The sequence below is a fragment of the Ovis canadensis genome, chromosome 7 (genome assembly GCF_042477335.2).
Source record: "Ovis canadensis isolate MfBH-ARS-UI-01 breed Bighorn chromosome 7, ARS-UI_OviCan_v2, whole genome shotgun sequence".
In the NCBI taxonomy this organism is placed as follows: domain Eukaryota; kingdom Metazoa; phylum Chordata; class Mammalia; order Artiodactyla; family Bovidae; genus Ovis; species Ovis canadensis.
The window spans coordinates 70,120,083-70,142,400 of NC_091251.1; the positions used below are offsets into that span (position 1 = coordinate 70,120,083).

Here is a 22,318-nt window from a genome sequence, read left to right on the forward strand (position 1 = left end):
GACCTAGGCATGTAAAAAAGAGGTTGTTATATCATTTACAATTAAGAGTTAAATATTTCAGCAAGAAAGAAATGCCAGATGTCAGTTTACTAATTAGTTGCACATAATATCAATTAGATTAGGTAAATTTCCATTTGAAGTGGTAGAGTAAGGAAGGAAGGGAAGTTTAAGCTGTTTTCTAAGGAAATAAATTTAGTTCAACTGGAAAGGCATTTCATATGGTGGAGCTACATGTGCAGAAGACTGAAACAATTCCCAGAAGTTTTACAGTTTACTTAGGGGAGTAATGGAATATTAAGCTAGAACTGTAGTTTGTATTGATAGAAAGCTTTATAATAGAGAATAGGACCTCCCTCCCTGCAAATGGACTCTCTTTGGAAGAGAATAGGAGTTATGAAAATAGCTAAAACAGATCCTATGATCAACTCACCAGGGATTGAAGATTAGGATATTTTTCATACTAGGTTGGTTAGTCCATCAGTTCAATTCAGTTGAGTCGCTCAGTTGTGTCCAACTCTTTGCGACCCCATGAATCGCAGCACGCCAGGCCTCCCTGTCCATCACAATCCCCCAGAGTTCACTCAGACTCACATCCATCGAGTCGGAGATGCCATCCAGCCATCTCATGCTCTGTCGTCCCCTTCTTCTCCCGCCCCCAATCCCTCCCAGCATCAGAGTCTTTTCCATTGAGTCAACTCTTCGCATGAGGTGGCCAAAGTATTGGAGTTTCAGCTTTAGCATCATTCCTTCCAAAGAAATCCCAGGGCTGATCTCCCTTAGAATGAACTGGTTGGATCTCCTTGCAGTCCAAGGGACTCTCAAGAGTCTTCTCCAACACCACAGTTCAAAAGCATCAATTCTTCGGTGCTCAGCTTTCTTCACAGTCCAACTCTCACATCCATACATGACCACAGGAAAAACCCTAGCCTTGACTAGATGGACCTTTGTTGGCAAAGTAATGTCTCTGCTTTTGAATACGCTATGTAGGTTGGTCATAACTTTTCTTCCAAGGAGTAAGCGTCTTTTAATTTCATGGCTGCAGTCACCATCTGCAGTGATTTTGGAGCCCAAAAAGATAAAGTGTGACACTGTTTCCACTGTTTCCCCATCTATTTCCCATGAAGTGATGGGACCAGATGCCATGATCTTCGTTTTCTGAATCTTGAGCTTTAAGCCAACTTTTTCACTCTCCTCTCTCATCAAGAGGCTTTTTAGTTCCTCTTCACTTTCTGCCATAAGGGTGGTGTCATCTGCATATCTGAGGTTATTGATATTTCTGCCGGCAATCTTGATTCCAGCTTGTGTTTCTGCCAACTCAGCGTTTCTCATATTGTACTCTGCATAGAAGTTAAATAAGCAGGGTGACAATATACAGTCTTGATGTACTCCTTTTCCTATTTGAAACCAGTCTGTTGTTCCATGTCCAGTTCTAACTGACGCTTCCTGACCTGCATACATCTTTTTCTCTATTGGGTACCAACCTTTTCTACTATTTGAAATATTATATAGAGACTTTTTGAAGAGAGCGTCTGAACATTGTCAGTTTTAGTTTCATATGAGTCTGTAGGTTTATTTTTATGACCAGGGGAAAGTGCTCTGGAGTCACATTTTCAATCTTGTTCCTGATGTGACATATTTTAATACTTTGCAATTTCCATAGAGTAGTGGATATCTGAAAACAGGGCTATTCTGATGCCTCACAATTCCCCAAGTGTGTCTGAAAATGTTAAAAAATTGGAATATGTTATGAATGACCCTGAAGATAATGGTTTAAAACTGCAATTTGGTAATTTGAATATGTTTTGGCTTTTATCTTTTGATAGTGATTTTGGTCAACTGGCAGTTGAATTACTGGAACAATCCTTCAGACAAGATGAAACCATGGCTATGAAATTGCTCACTTATGAACTGAAAAATTGGAGTAATTCTACCTGTCTTAAGTTAGCAGTTTCTTCAAGACTTAGACCTTTTGTAGCTCACACGTGTACGCAGATGTTGTTATCTGATATGTGGATGGGAAGGCTGAATATGAGGAAAAATTCCTGGTACAAGGTATACTTTGGAAATAATTTAATATTAAGTGTGTGATTAGATTAAAAGAACAGAGGAATTAGCCCACCAGTATAGTAAAATGTAAGGGCAGTAAGAATTGTTGTGTTGGCATTTTATTGTAAGTGGCATTAAATGGCCTCCTTTTTCCCCCTTCACTCTGAATTCTTTTCAGATGTGGTGTATAATGATTATTTTCCCAGTTTGAGCCAGGTGCATGATTGCAACAAATGGGAATGGGAGTGTTGGCATTTATAGAGCCCTGTGCAGCCATAAAAAAAGTTGCTGTTTTATGAAAAGATTCCTAGATTCTAAAATTCTAGATCCTGGCCCATATCTACTAACTTAATTATGTTACTTTTAATTTTTACTTCACATATATTAGATCTGCTTGGTTTTCATGGTTAAAATTTGGGTAAAATATTAACTGGTACTCTCAGTTTCATTATAGTGAGAGATTTTGCTTTAAGCTTTCCTTTTTGTTGTGTCTTAAATAAGGCACAGAAATATGGAAGGCAGAGATCATGCAAGAAGTTTAATCACAGACCATTATAAGTGGATAATAAATACTAATCATACATTAAAAATAATGGTGAAAGATTAACCTTGATATACAGTTATCATAGAAACCTTGATACACAATTATAATTTCTTTGTGCTTTTAAGATTTTGCGAATAATACATACCAGTTTAGAAATAAACCTTTTTGTTTATAGGATACAACTTGAGTAATTACGTTATGACATGGAACACTTGCAGAGAGATTTAGGGTAAAATTAAGCACATAGCAATTTCATAAGACTTGAATTTTATTTACAACAAAAATGTATTCTCTGAGCAAATTGTAATCTGATTCTTTAACGGGACAAGTCTGTATTACTCTTGTAATACTAAAATGATTTGTTATTCTTTAAAGCAATTCAACTTGGGCCTCCATATATAAGTGAAAAGTGAAGTTTTTTTTCCACTATACTACCAGGGGCAAAATGGCTAATTAATAACTAGGATTTTTATAGCTTTTTATTGCTTTATATTATGTTCTTGAAAGTCATTAGTTTTAAAATGTGAACTTATCTGTTTCTAAAATTTTTAGGTCATACTAAGCATTTTAGTTCCACCTGCCATATTAATGTTAGAATATAAAACTAAGGCTGAAATGTCTCATATTCCACAATCTCAAGATGCTCATCAAATGACAATGGATGATAGTGAAAACAACTTTCAAAACATAGCAGAAGAGATTCCCATGGTAAGGAGGGAAAAAAATTTAAAGTAAATGTAAATTTATTGTGAGAAAAGGTACCATAATGTTATTTTTATTTTAGGAAGTATTTAAAGAAATCAGACTATTGGACAAGAATGAAGGGAAGAATGAAATGGAGATACAAATAAAATCAAAAAAGCTTCCAATCACACGAAAGTTTTATGCCTTTTATCATGCACCAATTGTAAAATTCTGGTTTAATACGGTATGGTTTCTTTTTATTGAAGTATAATTGATGTGCAGTAATATGGAAGTTATAAATGTATAATATAGCAATTCACAACATGATCCATTTAGAGTTATAAAATTCTGGCTGTATGTCCCATGTTGTACAGCATATGCTTGTAGCATATTTCATTTTTTTGTAGCTTATCTTATCCCTAATAGTTTTTACCTCTTGGTCCCCTACTTTTATGTTGCCCCTCCTCTCTGTTCTCTCTGCCCACTGGTAACCACCAGTTTGTTCTCTACAGCTGTGAGTCTGCTGCTTTATTGTTACATTCACTGGTTTGTTGTATTTTTTGGATCCTGCATATAAGTAATGTCATGCAATTTTTGTTTTTCTGTGTCTGACTTATTTCATTACAAATAATACTAAGTCCATCCATGTTGCTGCAAATGGCAAAATTTTCGTTCTTTTTTATGGCTGAGTAGTATTCCATTGTAAATATTTACTACATCTTTGACCATTCATCTGTTGATAGACACTTAGGTTGATACCATATCTTTGCAGTTGTAAATATGCCTCTGTGAACATGGGGTATATGTATCTTTTTGAATTAGTAACATGATATGGTTTAAAATAGTATGAGAAAAATAGACTTTTTTTAACCACATTAAAAATCATTCAGTTTTATTAATATTAAATTCACACATGGTCTAAGTAAACCTTTAACAATTCACCTATGATCCTCTTATCAAAATATAGATTACAGAAATTCAGAAGAATTCTTGTAATAGACTGATATGAGAATTGTGATTTTTATGGTTTATAGAAAAAAGGCTAGTTATTTAATAAATGTGGATATACAGTAATTTTATAACCTCTTATGGAAGGGTTACCTATATTTTTCTTAGTTTTCGATGAAGATGTATTTGTTTCAAACATGCCAAGTAATATTCATGACTTCTGTTGATTTAGTGAATGTTTATCAGGATTTTAATGAACTACTACCATCTTTTTATCCTTAAAAGCAAATGGACACAGCTACTTAAATTTAGAGTGATTCTCTTTCTTTAGTACAAAGAGTAAGTCCCTGAACACTTAACTAATAGTCATCTATAAGAATGATTTAAATCAACAACAAATGTCATCTCCATTTAGATTTTCAATTATACATTTTACCTTATAGTCTTTAAACATACATGGAGTAGTGAAAATAAATGATTGCCCCCTAATATAGAACCTCTTTTATCTCTGAGGCATCAACAGTCAAACACATGAATTTACATTTACACTAGAAAGAAAGGCATATCATATAATTTGGGAGTTATATTACTTTCAAATAACCTCAAATAATACTAGTATAAAAAAGATACTGATAATAGTTATACTTGGCTCAACATCAATACCAACAATAAGTTGGATCAATATCTGTGATCAGTACAACAAATAAGTTTTACAGGTGCTTCAACTTTAGATTATTTTCTATAATATTCTCATTTAGAGTAGTGCTAGAGAAGTTACTAATTCTAATGCTTTCTACTGTGTTTGCTGATATTTATTTAGATTTGATTTTTGAGTGCTTTTACATTTTTTTTGTCTTTCAAGTTTCTTTCCACTATGAACTCTTTGGCTATTTTCTGAAGTATACACTAAGGACTAATGTCTTTCACCACTTACTATGTTTGTAGGGTTTCTAAGATTTTGAGTGAGGTAACAGCTTTGATTAAAGGCTTTGTCACATTCTCTGCATTTGTACAGTTTTTTCCTACTATGTTTTTTTTCCTACTTTTCTGTGAATTTTGTTATTTTTTGTGAGCCAGTTAAAGGCTTTGCCACATTCTATACATTGGTGAGGTTTCTTCCAGTATGAGTTCTTTGATGCTGAGTAAGATATAGATGCTGATCAAAGACTCTGCAACATTCTGTACTTTCATAAAGCTTCTCTGCAGTATGAATATCTGATGCTGCTTAAGATTTGAGCACTGGGTAAAGTCTTTGCCACATTCTTTACATATGTATGGTTTCTCCCCATTGTGAATTATCTGATGTCTGCTAAGTTTTGAGCACCATATAAAGGCTTTACCACATTCTTTACATTTATAAAGTTTTCCTCTAGTGTGAATTTTCCTGTGTCTACTTAGATTTTTTATAAAGACTTTCCCAGATTTATTATACTTGTAATGTTCCTCTGTAGTATGAATGATTGATTAAAACCTTTATCACATTCGCTACATTTGTAAGCCTTCTCTCCGTATGAATCCTCTTTATGTAGTAATATTGAGCTTTGATAAAAGACATTTTTATATTTATTACTTTTAGAATGCTTTTCTGAAAATTCAGAGCCCTGATGTTTCATAAGATTTGAGTCTTAGTCAAAGTTATTATCTGATTTACTGCAAGGATTGCTTGTCATTCCATTATAAATGCTGTTGTAGTTATTGAATAACAGAGCTCTTGCTTAAGATCTTGTACAGCTTATTGCAGTTTAAATTTCCAAGTTGACAGCTTTCATGTTTTCCCAGCAACATTTTTTTGAAACGAATCTTCCACGCCTACTTTTTTGGTCATCAGAACTTGGGTGTCATAATAAGACAAAGCTGGATATATGGGCTGTTGTCTCTATTCTCTTCACATCCTAGAGATCCTTCTTTTGTGCACAAAAGGTAACCACATGTCTGGCTGACAGTAAGACCCAAGGAGACCAGGTCCCAGTAGTTCTCTAACATCACATTCCTGTGTAATTCTCAGTGATCAAAGTCCAAGCATTCCCACTCCTCTTGAGAGAAATCAGTGGCCACATCCTAAACATCAGCAGTCCCTGAGAAGCTGCCATTTCCTCCTCTTCTTCCTCCTGCTGTGTGCTGTGTTCTCATCAGTATCATATCGAGGAATCACACCAGCATCTTGAGAACACACCTTCCCAGGGGTGTGCACTTTTCCGTCTCTGGCTCCTGTCACACCCACAAGTCAGGCTGTCAAAGCTGACTTTGAAATGCTGAAAAGGCCAGCCTCTCCTGTCTTTTGTCTCAGTAGAGATTCAGGAATTTAGGTTTTGGGGGCTATGAACCAAGCATGGCCCTGCAATAAACCTTTCTCTGCTGCAGATTCTCCTGTTTAGGTATCGTTTGGCTGGGAATGTGGCTGTAGTGGATACCACTCTACCCAGTTGGGGGCACCCTCTCCAGGACTCCTACCTGCTTTGGGGTGGGGCAGTGCATTCTACTCCCAGCTGTTCCCTCCAAGGTGCACCCCTCCCCTGCCCCGAGTGACTGACCACCCAGAATGGAGCCCAGGTCTCCTTGGAACCAACAAAATGTTTTAAAGGATAGGCTTTAAGGGTACCTTTGGTTTAGAGTCCATACTAATCTTGATACAACTTGGATCACTGGAAAGCCATTTTTCAGTTGAGAACTTATGATACACAAATATAATTTCCTTGTGCTTTGGGACTTTATAGATAATATTACAATTTTAGAAGTAAACCTTTTTACAGTGTTAGTTGATGGTGATACAAGTAATCTAGATCATTCATACAGTTTTATGTTTCGGTGGTATAATAGCTTATTTCTTTAACTGTAGTACACGTTTGGTTATCTGTCACATAATTGGTTTTTTCCTTGCCAGTGGAAAGACAGATTTTACTACCAGCTTACATACATGTCAATAGAGTAATGGATTCTATCTGAGAAACATGAGATTGGTTACTTTTATCCAGGGGCTGAGTGACTAAGTGTTTACTCCTCTTACCAAGAAAAATTTTCAGTTTTTTTTTTTTTTTTTAGTTTTTTATTTTTTAAATTTTAAAATCTTTAATTCTTACATGCGTTCCCAAACATGAAAATTTTTCAGTTTTTAATTTTGTTGTCATGTTGTGTTTTATTTTCATCGTTGTCAGGCTTTTTTTGAGTTGCCAAAGTAGGCAAATGGTTTTATGCTGAGATGAACATTTGAGAATTTGTTTCTTTGATCATTGCTTTCTCACCCACACACAGGCCCATTAATCTAAGACTAATTCTGTACGTTTCCTTCTCAATATGAAAATTTTTTTGCTTGATCTTGTTCTGGTATTAAAATTACAAATCTGAATTATCTAATATAATCCCCAAATTCTTTCTCCACTAATGGAAATAACAAAGGTTTCATATGTTTGCATTTGTATGAATGACTAAAAGTGGACAATTCATGTGACTATAGGAATTTCTTTTTTTCTTTCTTTACTTATTGCATTTTACTTCCCTTCCCTGCCATAGCTGAAATCAAATATATGACTTATTTTAAGACTTGCAGAGGCAAGCAAAGTGATGAGAAAATTCTCAGCCACAATTGTTCAGGAGTCAAAGAATTTGGGTTTTCCTCTGAAATGAAATGATTCTTCAGAAGTTATTTTATGTTGTTCCTTATTATCTCCTTATCATTTTTCTTGTTAAGAGTCTGAAAGGTGGATATTCGACTAGGATATTCTTTTACCTAGGAAGAATGTTTTTCATTTTTGTTTCCATTTCTTGGGATTTAGCCTCAGTGACCAGGAGCTAAGAAAATACTAGTTGTCTTTCTTAGGAGTACTACTTGGTTGGGAGAAGGAGGAGCTAGGTAGTATGTGTTTCTGAATGATGGTGATGAAATTCTATAGTAAGTTTAAAATGTTATGGTACTTTAGGTATAAGTGAAATTATGTGGACTATACTGAGAACATAAACCTGGTATTATAAAATTCTTCCTGTGGGAAGTACTAAAAAGTTAACTGAAGTCTAGAATAATACATTTATACCTTGGGGGCCATTTATAAATGATTGGTTGATAAATGCAATGTCTGCATGGAAAAAGAGTTACCTCTGAAACTTTTCTAATGATTAAAGCTGGGAGATACTTCACAGGGACTAGTTTAGTCTCTTTTTGTGTGTATGTTTAGAAATTTTCATAGTAAATTACATTTTATAATAAATTTTATTTATATCTTTTTTTTTTTTTACTAGTTGGCATACTTAGGATTTCTGATGCTTTATACATTTGTGGTTCTTGTACAAATGGAACGATTACCTTCAGTTCAAGAATGGATTGTTATTGCTTATATTTTTACCTATGCTATTGAGAAAGTCCGTGAGGTATGTCTTTAGTTTTTCCTACCAGCAACTTAGTTTGTAATTGGAGGGTGTTTTGTTTGTTTCGCTTATGTGTATGGGTATGTGTAGGTGTTATTCATAATTTCAGTAGGTGATGATATTAAAGTGTAGAATGTTTGGCTTTGCTATTCTAAAAGTGATGACCAAAGAATAGAGATTAGTGTGTTGTTAACTTTGTCCTGATTACAAAGATAGTGATTGTCTCAAAAAGTAGATTTGATTTTTATTTTCTCAACATTCATATTTATGATCTTTGCCACTCTCAAAGAATTTTAAATATACTAGCCAATCAGGTAGGTAAATTATAAGCAGTTTCTTATTTTACAGTCCTCTAAAGTATCTTGTGGACTTCCCAGGTGGCTCAGTGGTAAAGAATTCTTCTGCCAGTGTGGAGTTGGGAAGATTCCCTGGAGTAGGAAATGGTAGCCTACTCAAGTATGCTTGCTTGGAAAATTCCCTGGACAGAGGAGACTGGTGGGCTACACAGCCCATGGAGTCACAAAGAGTCAGTCTGAGTGACAGCAAAGTGTACTATATTGCCCATTGAATTGTCATTTAGATTTAGATCCCTGTGTCTATCAGTTTTCAATGTAAAATTGTAAATTTTCTAATACCCTGACTTTGGGGGAAAAAAAGTTTTAAAAATCTTTCTACAATTTTCTGTTTAAACTGATACCTACATATATGTTGTTTTATAACACACTTATTTAAATACATCAGAATTATTTCATGTCTTTGTGCTTTACATTTAGAGAATATGTGAAATTGCAAAAATAGAAGGCATTGTACTTCTCTCTCACTTAGGTGTTGTAGGACTTTATCTTATTAAATAACTTACTATGCATTTTAAATTCCTTTGAGTGCCATGGCCACTCTATTTATGAAATCTATTGTTTTACTAATATGTTTTAAGAAATGAAGTTGTTAAATGGTAAAAGCAAGTTGCAAATAATTAGTTTAAATGTATATTCATAAAACAGCTCTGCAAGAATTCATTAGATAATAATAAAAGTGGTTGCTTCTAGTGGGAAGGGGAATCAGTTGACTAGGGGAGAAGAATGGGAGACTTTTCAATATTTATGATTCACTATGATTTTGAAGCTGTAAATGTATTACCATTTCCCACATAAATTTTTTTTTTAAATTTTACATCAAAGAGAAGAGCTAAGTATAGCAATTTAAACCATTGAGTTGTTTACTTTCTGCACATAAGGCACTTTTGGAAGATTCTGCTTGAATGTCCTGGTGTTGTTTCAGTGAAAAATAAAACAACTTTTCAAAAGTATCTCACATTCCAAGCCTAGGGATCTTTGTTCTAATCCAGAATTTACAGTGTCTTAATTGGATGATCTTGGTTGAACAGGTTATTTTTGGGTCTTTTTCCCCCCATACACAGAAAATGAGGATAAGAACTATGTCTCTGATGTCTTACTGAATTGTTTTGGTGATCAAATACCAAGACAGTCAAAAATACTTTGAAATATTAAAAGATATATAAAATTTTATTGTGCTATTATAATTGAATTCTGTTTTAATAGGAAGAAATTGATTGTTATTATTTTTTAACCTTTAGATTTTTATGTCTGAAGCTGGAAAAATAAGCCAGAAGATTAAAGTGTGGTTTAGTGATTACTTCAATATCAGTGATACAATTGCCATAATTTCTTTCTTCATTGGATTTGGACTAAGATTTGGAGCAAAATGGAACTTTGAGAATGCATATGATAATCATGTTTTTGTGGCTGGAAGATTAATTTACTGTCTTAACATAATATTTTGGTATGTGCGTTTGCTAGATTTTCTAGCTGTAAATCAACAGGCAGGACCTTATGTAATGATGATTGGAAAAATGGTAAGTTGAGAGGTGTCTGATAATACTTGTGGGTTTATTGGTATTTTTTCTTAGAATCATAAAAATGTTACTAATACAATTTTACTTGAATCAGAGAATAGATAGTTCATGTTTATTTGCCTTGTATTCGAAATAAACCATTTCTTAGGATGTTAACTTTTGAAGAAACTGTTTAATAGGATAAGGTTATGAAATTGTATTTGTCTTAACTTGAAATACTTTAATTTTTAAATGCTACTTTTAAATGTTAGGACTATTTGAAAAAAATAGAAATTTTCCAGGTCTAATCTATGAATTTCTTTTCATCTTTACTGCCACCACACTAATCCAATCTGCCATCATCTGGTACCAGCAATAGTCTAGTAATCTGTTTACTCATAAGCACTCTGGCCTGTCGTCCTTCTCATTCTTAAAAAAATGTTTTTTTCATGATTTTCCGTTAATCCTAGAATCAGTGTACTTAATGAAATGCATAAGCCCTGTGCAGTTTGATTGTTGGTTTCCTTCCTTTCTTCCTCTCTCTCTCCCTTCCTTCCCTCCCTTTAAATTTTGAAATAATTACAGATTTTCATGCAGTTGTAAGAAATAAGAGCAATTCTGTGTACTCTTTACTTAGTTTCCATCAGTAGTAACATCTCTTTGCTTTCTTTCTGAACCTTACCCTTACCATTTTTGACCTCTTGCATGTGCTCTAGTCACACATGCCTTTGTCATTTTTTTTTAGCAGAGCCCCTACCAGAGAACCAAGAATAGCTCTTTTTTTTTTTTTCCTGTGTAAAATGGTCATCCTCATTTACACTCATATCCTTAGGTTTTTTGAGTAATTAGTTTTATTCTTCAGATCTTGACTCTTAACATGATTTTTTTTCAGGGAGAATTTTTTGTCTTTTTCAACTGAATGAAGTTTATTATCTGTATAATTTTATGGCACCCATGTTCTTCCCTTCAGAATATTTATCTGTGTCTAACTTTATTTTAAACTACATTTTTATTGGATTATTTACATTCTCCTCTAGACTTTCAAATTCATTGGAGTAGGAACTTTGGTGTTGGTTACCTTTTCATCTATAGTGCTTATAACAGTCCTTGTCACATAGTAGAATCTCCTTACTAAATATTTGTTGTTTGGATGGATAAAGCCATTTCAAGTAGGAAACAATGTAAAAATAATGAACATTAATTGTACTTTAAAAAGTTGGTTCTTCAGATTTTTTTCTCTGATTTTTATATCCTTAACAGATTATGCATTTAAAAAACAGTAAAAATTCAACAAGTAGTTTTTAATGTTTATTATATTCTCACTGCTATGCAAGACAGTGCAAAGGTATTAGGATATTGTCCCTGAACTTTGTGAAATCACATTTTTCTTTTTTGACTTTATGAGTCCTGTCATTTTTAACAGTTATATAATCTAGCTTGAGGAACCTGTCCTACATAAGGGATTTTAGGAAATATGAGATATTAGTAAACTATCAATGTTGCTGATTGATTAAGTTAATAAGTAGGAGATATAGGGATTCATGGAAAGAAAAAAGTCTGTAGAGGTTTTTCTTATAAAGCAATGAAATGTGAACTAATCTTCGAAAGCTTGAGATAGATGGGAGTAAAAAGGAGCAGCCTGTCTGGAACTTCTTTTATGATCAGGTACAGTTTGTTAGCACACTGGATAGAAGAGAGGGCGTAGCTTCAAGTATATAGAATGTTGAAAAGTAGGACTTTAGAGAAGAAAAATACAAGGAAACCACCGAAGAATTTTTCCCCTAAATTTTTATTTTTCTTTACTATAAAAGAAGTACGGTGATACTTTTTTGTCTTTCCTTATCATTTTGGAGTTACTTTTCAGTGTGTGGATGTTGAAAGCAGGTAAGTCAGGTTGTTTGTTATGATGATTTTTAACCAGAGGGTCAGTCTGAAAAAGTCTTGCAAGGATTTATCACGTGCGACTCCAACTCGCCACACTAATCTTGTCCCTTATTAATGTACTTTGTAAGATAATGGTCACTAAACAAATACTGTCATGGTTTAATATCTTTAGATAACTCTTTCTTCCTCTCTTTACTGATCCAGACTATTTTTAAAATTTATAACCAGAACGTCTAATCTTTTCCTGATATAATATGCCCACTATTTTGCTCTTTCTCATAGGCTTAACCAACTTGCAGATTGTTTTTTAAATATAGATGTCAGATTTAATGTGCAATTTTTATGCATTGAACTGAAAAAATCTAAAATGTATTGGGCCTACTCCTGCCATAAATAGCTTTCAGACAGACTTTGTTATGCTCTGTTGCTTTTGTGAAAGTAACTTCTTTCCTTGTTCTAAAATTACTTTCAAAATTTTAGCAAAAGCAGACAGACTACCCTCCAGAGATGTTCAGTGTTAACAATTTGATGTAAACCTTTCCATTCTTCAAGACATATATAGGGAAGAAAAGACATGTATATGAATACATGTGTTTATTTGTGTTAAATTTCACAAATGGGCTTATGTATTATGCTTTTTCTCAATTCTTTTAAAATATCTACCCCCTTTATAAAAATCTGTTCCTAGAATTTTTGAAACCTTTTTCCTTAATCTTGGAAGATTGGTCTTCTAAATTAATCTTCTAAGTAACCCTTCTAAGTAATCCAGTACAGGATTACCTGCATTGCTTTGCATTATGAAAACAAATTTTTTACTGTTTTTGAATATAGAGTTTTATTATTATATTTGCTTTTTCACACTACAGTTTTTCCCTCTAGAAGAGTGTATCCAGCTCTCCCCAGTTAAAAATTACTAGTTTACTATTTGTCACATTAAAAGAGTACTCACTATTCATCATTTTGCATTATTTCATGAAGTAGTGGTATTTCCAGGAAAAGTAGGGGAATTAAGATTGTCAAATAGGCTTTACATGAAAAGGTATGAAGTCCGAAGACCTCTGAATCATCAGCCAATACACCTTATATAATTTAGAATATTTCAGGTTTGGGTTTTGATTTAGGCATTTTCTTTAGTTACAGATATATATTTAGATATCAAATTATAGCAACTGCCATGAATAATGATTTGATGAATTATTTGCCTTTTAAAATCTTTTATCCCAAGATTTTGTTTCTTGAAAGCATACGTTCTCTTAGTAGTGCTCTTAAATGGTCAACTAAGATATTATTTAACTATTTTATAAGTAAAAAAACTGAATCTTGGGAGAGTATGTAAAGATTCTTTGATTGCAAATTACAGGGACTCTGACTTAATTTTAAAAGGAGATTTATTAGCAGATCTAACAGTTTTAAAGCTAAAGGATCAAGACTAAATGATTATATTTAAGTAAATGTTTTATAATTCCTCCATCTATTCTAGATTTACTGTCCTCTTTACTTTTCACAGTCTCACCTTCCATTTCTAGTTTCACTGTATACTTGTTCAAAACATATATGAAAATGTTATAATAACTTACTTTAGGTTAAATTATTACTACAATTATTGTTAGTTCATAGTAGATTAAAATACAGATTTATTATACATGTAGTCTTTTGAATGGGATTTTCCCCTTAGATTATTTTCTGTGGATGAATATTACTACATATTGCTAGAGTGAGACTACATTCACTTTTTTATATGTAGGTGCTAAATACATGTACACATAAGTGGATAAAAATTAAAGTTTTCTTATTGCATTACACTTAATTATTTGAATTCCTGAGTAATGATGTCAGAATTCACATTGTGATTTAGCAATAAAAATTGTTTTTTAATGATTTATTATGTGATAGCTCAGTTAGGCTCTTTTTAATTTTGTTGAAATTAAATAGTTGCAAACCATCTGGCTAGCAGAAGGGTTTGTTAACCAGTTATGGGGATCAGTTCTTTTTTAGACACACATACTGATAATTCAGTTTGTTGTTATATTTACCTCTTAGAAGGTTTCACAGCCCAGGAGACAAGGCACCATGGTAGGGTTCAGTACATTGGAAGAACATTCACGGAAATTGATTCCTTGTGTCTGCCCATTATGTCTGTATTTCTTTAAAAGGCTTAATGGACATGAGATAGGCAGACTCCGGTTTCAGCCAGTGTTATGGTTTAATATATAGATGATGCCTATGACTTGCTTGATGTCACAGATCAGTTTTTATATAATTTCCTTTATGTTTAGGCTTATATGGTGATGAGATTTCCCAAATGCTACTGCTAGGAATAAAAAGAAACTCAAAGATTCAAATTATCTTTTGGAATGTTAGAAACTTTTTTAAGATGAAGAATTATCTGTGTGTATAAATCCCCATGTATTCTAAGTGTCTTCATTTTTTTAACAGGTGGCCAATATGTTCTACATTGTAGTGATTATGGCTCTTGTATTACTTAGTTTTGGTGTTCCCAGAAAGGCAATACTTTATCCTCGTGAAGCACCATCTTGGACTCTTGCTAAAGATATAGTTTTTCATCCATACTGGATGATTTTTGGTGAAGTTTATGCCTATGAAATTGATGGTAAGGATTTAACGTATACGAATTAATCTTATGTTAAAGTCAAAATTGCATTTTAGTAATACTGTGTATTTTCACAAATTAAGGTGTTACAACCTTAGCCTTCCCACAATATATTAGTTAATCTCAGAAGAAACATAAACATTAATTGAAAAAAGTATTTTAGATTTTTTCTTTTTAGTTACAAATAATGGAATTTAGCCTAAACTGGCTTATACAATAAGGACATATATTAACTCACATAACAAAAAGTGCTAGAGTGTCTTTGTGATGGGTAAACTGATAGCTAAGGACACCTGTTCTTTTTCATCCCAGTGCTCTGTAATCAGTGTCTGATTCAAAAAGGGTTTCCTTTACAATTTTAAGACTATCTCATTAGCAGCAGGAGGAAAGAGACACTGTTTTCCGTAGTTCTCTCCAAGGGAAAATGTTCCATTTCCAAGATGCTCCCTATTGAACCTGTATTTTTATCTCATTAGCTCAAATTGGCTTCAGGTTACCTATGTCTAAACAAGGCAAGCATAATGGAATGGATTAGTTGATTGTATCAATATATACTATTGAATTTTAAAATTCACCTTTCAGTACATTCTCTGCATAAGGTTATTCTGTTGTTTTAAAGAGGCAAGTGGGCGTTAGGAAGCATTACTATGAATAAAGATAGTGAAAGTGATGAAATTCCAGCTGAGCTATTTCAAATCCTAAAAGATGATGCTGTTAAAGTACTGCACTCAAAAAAAAATAAAAAATAAAGTACTGCACTCAATATGCCAGCCAATTTGGAAAACTCAGCAGTGGCCACAAGACTGGAGAAGATCAGTTTTCATTCCAGTCCCAAAGAAAGTTCAAAATACCACACAGTTGCACTTATGTCATGCTTGCAAGGTAATGTTCAAATCCTTCAAGCTAGGTTTCAACAGTATGTGAACCAAGAACTTGGAGATGTACAAGCTGCATTTAGAAAAGGCAGAGAAACTAGAGATCAAATTGCCAACATCTGTTGGGTCATAGAAAAAGCAACAGAATTCCAGAAAAACGTCTTGTTTCATTGACTATGCTAAAGCCTTTGACTCTGTGGATCACAACAAAATGGAAAATTCTTAAAGAGATGGGAATACCAGACCACCTTACCTGCCCCTGAGAAATCTGTATGCAGGTCAAGAAGCAACAGTTAGAACTGGACATGGAACAATGGACTGGTTCAAGATTAGGAAAGGAATACATCAAGGCTGTATATTGTCACCCAGCTTATTTAACTTATATGCAGAGTACATCATGTGAAATGCTGGGCTGGATGAAGCACAGGCTGGAATCAAGATTGCCGGGAGAAATATCAATAACCTCAGATATGGAGATGATACCACCGTAATGACAGAAAGCTAAGAGGAACTAAAGAACCTCTTTATGAGAGTGAAAGAGAAGAATGAAAAAGCTGGCTTAATACCCAACATTCAAAAAACTAAGATCAGGGTATCTGGTCCCATCACTTCATGGCAAAATACATGGGGAAACAATGGAAACAGTGACAGATTTTGTTTTCTTGGGCTCTAAAATCTCTGCAGATGGTGGCTGCAGCCATGAAATTAAAAGATGCTTGCTTCTTGAAAGAAAAGCTATAATGAAGCTAGACAGCAAATTGAAAAGCAGAGACATCACTTTGCAGACAAAGGTTAAAGGTCCATGTAGTTAAAGCTATCGTTTTTCCAGTACTGATGTACAGGTATGAGAGTTGGACCCTAAGGAAGGCTGAACGCTGAAGAATTGATGCTTTCAAATTGCGATGTTGGAGAAGACTCTTGAGAGCCCCTTGGCCAGCAAGGAGATCGACCAGTCAATTCTAAAGGAAATCAACCCTGAATATTCATTGAAAGGAGTGGTGCAACTCCGGGAGGTAGTGAAGGTCAGGGAAGCCTGGCATGCCGCAGTCCATGGTTTTGAAAGAGTAGAACACAACTGAGCAGCTGAATGAGAAGACAACTTGAGAACATAGATGATAATGCAAACTTTGAGGGATGTTCTTCTGACCTCTGCATTGAGTTACAGAATCTTATTTTTGTTAGTTTGCTTGTGTCTCTTCCATCTTAATTTACTCCTCCCTCTTCCTATTCCTGTGTTGCTCTTTACCCACCTATTTATAGGTGATTGGAACAGGGAATGGTAACATAGTGGTCACCAGTTGTTACCAGATGTTGATTAAAACAGGTTTTACCAGCCTGGTAAAATTTTATGTTTAATGGTTTCCTTTTCGGTTTCTTTTCCAGGTTTTTATTGTCTGCTCTTTTTCTGATGTGGTTCTAGTTTAGTTATAAAGCATTAGATAAAGTTTTTTAGTCTCCTGCATTCTCTTTCTTGAGTATTTGCTTCATCAAACTAATCCGAATAGAACAGAAATAGATTCAAAATTTTTTTAAGAGTGAGAGGACTATATGCATCAGTTTGCCCATAAAACCATTTATTTGAAAGGAATGATACAGCCATGATGAGACTTTCAGTGGTGTATATTTTTAAAATGCATACAAGCACTTCCCTGGCAGTCCGGTTAAGACAGCCCTTCCACTGCAGGAGGGATAGGTTTGATCCTTGGTCAGGAAGCTAAGATCCTGCATGCTTCAAGATGAGGCCAAATTAAATAAGTAAAATGCTTAGAAAGTACCAGGTGCTAAGTGTATTGTAAATATTTGTATAAAACTTGTCACTAATTGATGATTATTTTAATTTTAATCCTTGCCATACTTGAATTTATTTTACCTTATTCCTCATAACTCTGTGGTGAGTTTTAAAGCTCTTCCCTTCCTTAATCCAGGTATGTTACAGCTTCAGAAACATTCCAGGTGGAGGCAATAAAAAGCAAGGAATTAAAATCTAATCATTGTGTATTTGAGAGACACTTTAACCATTCTTTCAACCCTGTTTTGTGGCATGATAAACTAAACTCAGTAGTCTTCATGTTTGTAAATGTACTATGAGTTTATCATACTCTTTATGATTCAGTTATTTTTCTTATAGAATGTGTGGCTGAATCTCAGAATTTTATTCTCCTTAATGCTCCTCTGGCTAAACTCTACCTTGAAGGGTAGACATAATATGGAAATACACTTCCTTGTGTGGAATAGAGTGGTAAAGTACCTCCTGCATCCCTCACAAAATTCTTCTGTGTTTATATGGCTGCCTGCCCAGAAACTTTTGCTAGAATCTGTGAAACAGATTTATACATAATCAAAACTTCCTTCAAACAAATGTACACCAATACTGACTAGAAGCAGTTAACTGCTAAATTACTGTGTTTTAATTCTTTTTTCTCTCTCTCGAAAGTTTGTGCAAATGATTCCACTATCCCTCATATTTGTGGTCCTGGGACGTGGTTGACTCCATTTCTTCAAGCAGTCTACCTCTTTGTACAGTATATCATTATGGTCAATCTTCTCATTGCATTTTTCAAGTAAGAATTTTACTCAGCTGCTTATTGTAATGATATCATTTAATATACAGTTTTCTTTTTGAAGGAACTATACAAAATTTTACTGAGGCTTAAGCTACTAAGAATTATTTCTGACAATTATAAATAAAGTATGCTTTTTCAAAATTAAATCAGTTCTAAGTTTGAGACTCTACCTTTCAGTATTCCATTCTTTTATAAATTTAATATTTATTTGGGATTTATTACTCAATGGTCAGGGAACACATATACAATATACAAAACAGAAAGGCAAATGGAAAATTCTTCAGTAATCACATTCTTAATATTTTGATGTACATCTTTATCTTTTATGAACATATATGAACCATTTTTTTCTTTCAAAAACAATGTTCTTATAGTTTTGTGTACTGTTTTTAAGTAAGCAGAACATGAATTTTTCCTACATTAATAAATACTCGTCTCCAGTTTCTTAATGGCTGCCTAGTATTCCATGATATAGACCATGATTTTTAAGCTAGTATGTTTTATTGCTCCATTTGATTGTTTATAATGTTTTCTTCCCCAAGACCACATTGTGGTTAAATTTTTGATCAGTCCTTATGTATTTCCTTAGAGTGTTTCCCTGAAAGTAGAACTATACAGTATATTTATATTTTGGGCTTCTTGGACATAAGTCAAAATCTGCCTGTTTCCCCAAATCTGTGCTAATAGCAGGTGTTATCTTTTTGATGATTGCTTATTTTTTATAGCACATAAGAGTCTTATTTTTATTTGCAGTTAGTGTGTTACTTCAGATTGAATATTTTCTTATGTTTTTGTCATTTATATACCATTTTAAAAGCTTAAAATCATATTTTCTGCCTATTTTTTTGTGGGTTTGTAATTAAGACCCTCAACAATATCAATATGTTTATGTTTTTGCTGCATATGTTTTTTTCAGTTTCTCATTTGCCTTTTAGTCTTTTTTATATTGGGCTACTCCTTTCAATCCTTGTTTAGAACATAATTACAGTAAAATTTTAGTACTTCAAACTTTAAAATGTGCTTACCTAAGTTTGTTTATTCTTTGTTATTTAAGCAATGTGTATTTGCAAGTGAAGGCAATTTCCAATATTGTGTGGAAGTACCAACGTTATCATTTCATTATGGCTTATCATGAGAAACCAGTTCTGCCTCCACCACTTATCATTCTCAGCCATATAGTTTCTCTTTTTTGCTGCATATGTAAAAGAAGGAAAAAAGATAAGACTTCAGATGGACCAAGTAAGTAAAGTACATTAAGGCAAATGTTTTTATCACATGCCAGTATTATACTGAAAGATAAATATTAATTTTATTCAGAAGACTTAATTGGTTAATGTTATTGTAAAGGCTTTTGGATTTGCCTAAGCATAAAATATTTTTAAGTGCAATATGGTTATCTGTAAAAGTAAATTTAGTATTAAACTTGCTTTTTGATATGGCATCTCAATTTAGTTTTCTTAAAATGCTAATATAAACCATAACACTTGCTGTCCTACAAACCATTTTGATAGCTACATAAAGAATAACACTTTCAGTATATTTTGTACGCTACATGAGATGTAGTCAAACTCTGCCTAAAATTTTACAGTGACTTTTTATTCTACCAATTCAGTTTTTAAATTCTTCTACCTGAGTATGTGAGGGAGAGGTGAGAGAGATAGATGAGAAAGGGTGTTTCACAGGAAAAGGAAATTAGAAAAGGAGAAAATGCCAGAAACTCTTCTGCTGACATCACACTGTGAGTGAAGAAAGAAGTAGAAATGACTTGTCTGTGGCTTCAGAAACAATAAGTTTTTTAGTAAGAAAAGTTGCAGGTGATTTACATAATCTTATGAACTCTTTAGCTAAAGTTTATCTTGATGTCTTCGTTTATTTTTTTTTCCTTTTCCCTCCATAGAACTTTTTTTAACAGAAGAAGATCAAAAGAAACTTCATGATTTTGAAGAGCAGTGTGTTGAGATGTATTTTAATGAAAAAGATGACAAATTTCATTCTGGGAGTGAAGAGAGAATTCGTGTCACTTTTGAAAGGTTCAGAAACTCTTTAATTATAACTAATTTTATGTCAGAGTGGGTTCTGTTAGTTATATCTCTCTTACATGATCATTGTGCAATTTGTATTTGTCAAACAAGTAAGTTTAGTAATGGTTTTACTTTATATATTGGGAGACAGATCAGTTGTTTACTTCATGTAAGTCAGTCAGTCTCTTAATGTTTTTGGACCCTTGTTACAGGGGGCAGAAAAGAGTTAATATTCTTTACTAGTTGGTGGAGAAAAATTACTATTTAATTATTTTAAATAATTATGTTTTAAAATAATTATGTCTTAATTATTATGTCTTTAATTATCTAAAGCATTTGTTTCTTTCCATTAGCTTTGCTACATTCTAAAAGTATATGGTGTTTGTGTAGTTGCAGTGATGGTAATAGTTCTGTGTATATGTAGCTGAATACTCTTGTGTTACTCTGATATGGGAATAAATAGCCTGTGGCTCAAAAGCGTGTTTCGAAATCTTGTATTTTTATTACAATAGGATTAGCAATAGGATTTTTCTTAAACATAAGGTATGCCTTGTTATAAATGAATAACTGTACAAGATTTTATATCTTACCTTGTTTGAGTACATGTAAAATTTCTTTTTACCAATATCATTTATTAAGATTACAGAAATAATTTCTAAACCAATAATTTTTAACATTTGTAAAATGCCTGTGTTTCCATTACAGAGTGGAACAGATGTGCATTCAGGTTAAAGAAGTTGGAGATCGTGTCAACTATATCAAAAGATCATTACAATCATTAGATTCTCAAATTGGCCATTTGCAAGATCTTTCAGCCCTGACTGTAGATACATTAAAAACACTCACTGCCCAGAAAGCTTCAGAAGCTAGCAAAGTTCACAATGAAATCACACGTGAATTGAGCATTTCCAAACACTTAGCTCAAAACCTTATTGATGATGGTCCTGTAAGACCTTCTGTATGGAAAAAACACAGTGTTGTGAATACACTTAGTTCCTCTCTTCCTCAAGGTGGTCTTGAAAGTAATAATCCTTTTCTTTGTAATATTTTTATGAAAGATGAAAAAGATTCCCAGTGTAACATATTTGGTCAGGATTTACCTGTAATACCCCAGAGGAAAGAATTCAATATTCCAGAGGCTGGCTCCTCTTGCAGTGCCTTATTCCCAAGTGCTGTCTCTCCTCCAGAGCTGCGACAGAGAATACATGGAGTAGAAACCTTAAAAATGTTTAGTAAAAATCAAAAACCAGGCAATTCATCTAACAGTATACCACATCTATCATCCCCACCAACCAAATTTTTTGTTAGTACACCGTCTCAGCCAAGTTGTAAAGGCCACTTGGAAACTGTAACCAAAGATCAAGAAATTGTTTGTTCCAAAGCTGCAGAGGGAGATAACATAGAATTTGGAGCATTTGTAGGTAAGTTTGGAAAAACTGATATTCGTATCAACAGTATTTTTTCTTAATTATGATTATCACCATAGAAATAAAAATCAATTGCCAATTAATAAAATTATTTGTGTGAAAAATGCACACTATCTTTTCTTAGAGTATAGTCCTGAAGTTTTTAAAGGAATCAGAAGTAGGGGAAATAGGTTGAATTGGGCTGTAATTGTTATATTAGCACATAGCTCTTTGGTGAAACTTACTATGATAGTGATTGTGTGGAAAATTTATTTGTACTCTGTCTTTTGAACCTGAGGATAGTCTCTTAATAATCAACTTTCATTGAAAGAACTTAATGTGTGAGTTTAAAATACAAAGGGAAAGAGGAGGCTAAAAGTAACTGGCAAAGAACAGTATTTTATACATAGGATGACCATATAGTTTTTCATTCAAACTAGTACACCTTTGAATATGAAAGGTTATATTACTAATACTTAAATTAGGACTATAGGGAAAGCTAAGATTCTGCTTGAAAAATGAGTATT

General features: G+C 33.4%; 1 protein-coding gene across 2 annotated transcripts in view; it reads left to right on the top strand.

Moving 5' to 3' along the window:
* TRPM7 (transient receptor potential cation channel subfamily M member 7) overlaps window positions 1–22,318 on the top strand; it is a 106,801-nt gene that overhangs the window by 55,527 nt on the left and 28,956 nt on the right. For both annotated transcript variants that reach the window (XM_069596525.1, XM_069596527.1), the window contains 10 exons: window positions 1,824–2,052; window positions 3,143–3,298; window positions 3,375–3,518; window positions 8,453–8,581; window positions 10,173–10,451; window positions 14,751–14,925; window positions 18,235–18,361; window positions 19,419–19,603; window positions 20,262–20,394; window positions 21,091–21,806. In XM_069596525.1, coding sequence (XP_069452626.1) covers window positions 1,824–2,052; window positions 3,143–3,298; window positions 3,375–3,518; window positions 8,453–8,581; window positions 10,173–10,451; window positions 14,751–14,925; window positions 18,235–18,361; window positions 19,419–19,603; window positions 20,262–20,394; window positions 21,091–21,806 — 2,273 coding nt within the window. The remainder of the gene's footprint in view (window positions 1–1,823; window positions 2,053–3,142; window positions 3,299–3,374; window positions 3,519–8,452; window positions 8,582–10,172; window positions 10,452–14,750; window positions 14,926–18,234; window positions 18,362–19,418; window positions 19,604–20,261; window positions 20,395–21,090; window positions 21,807–22,318) is intronic.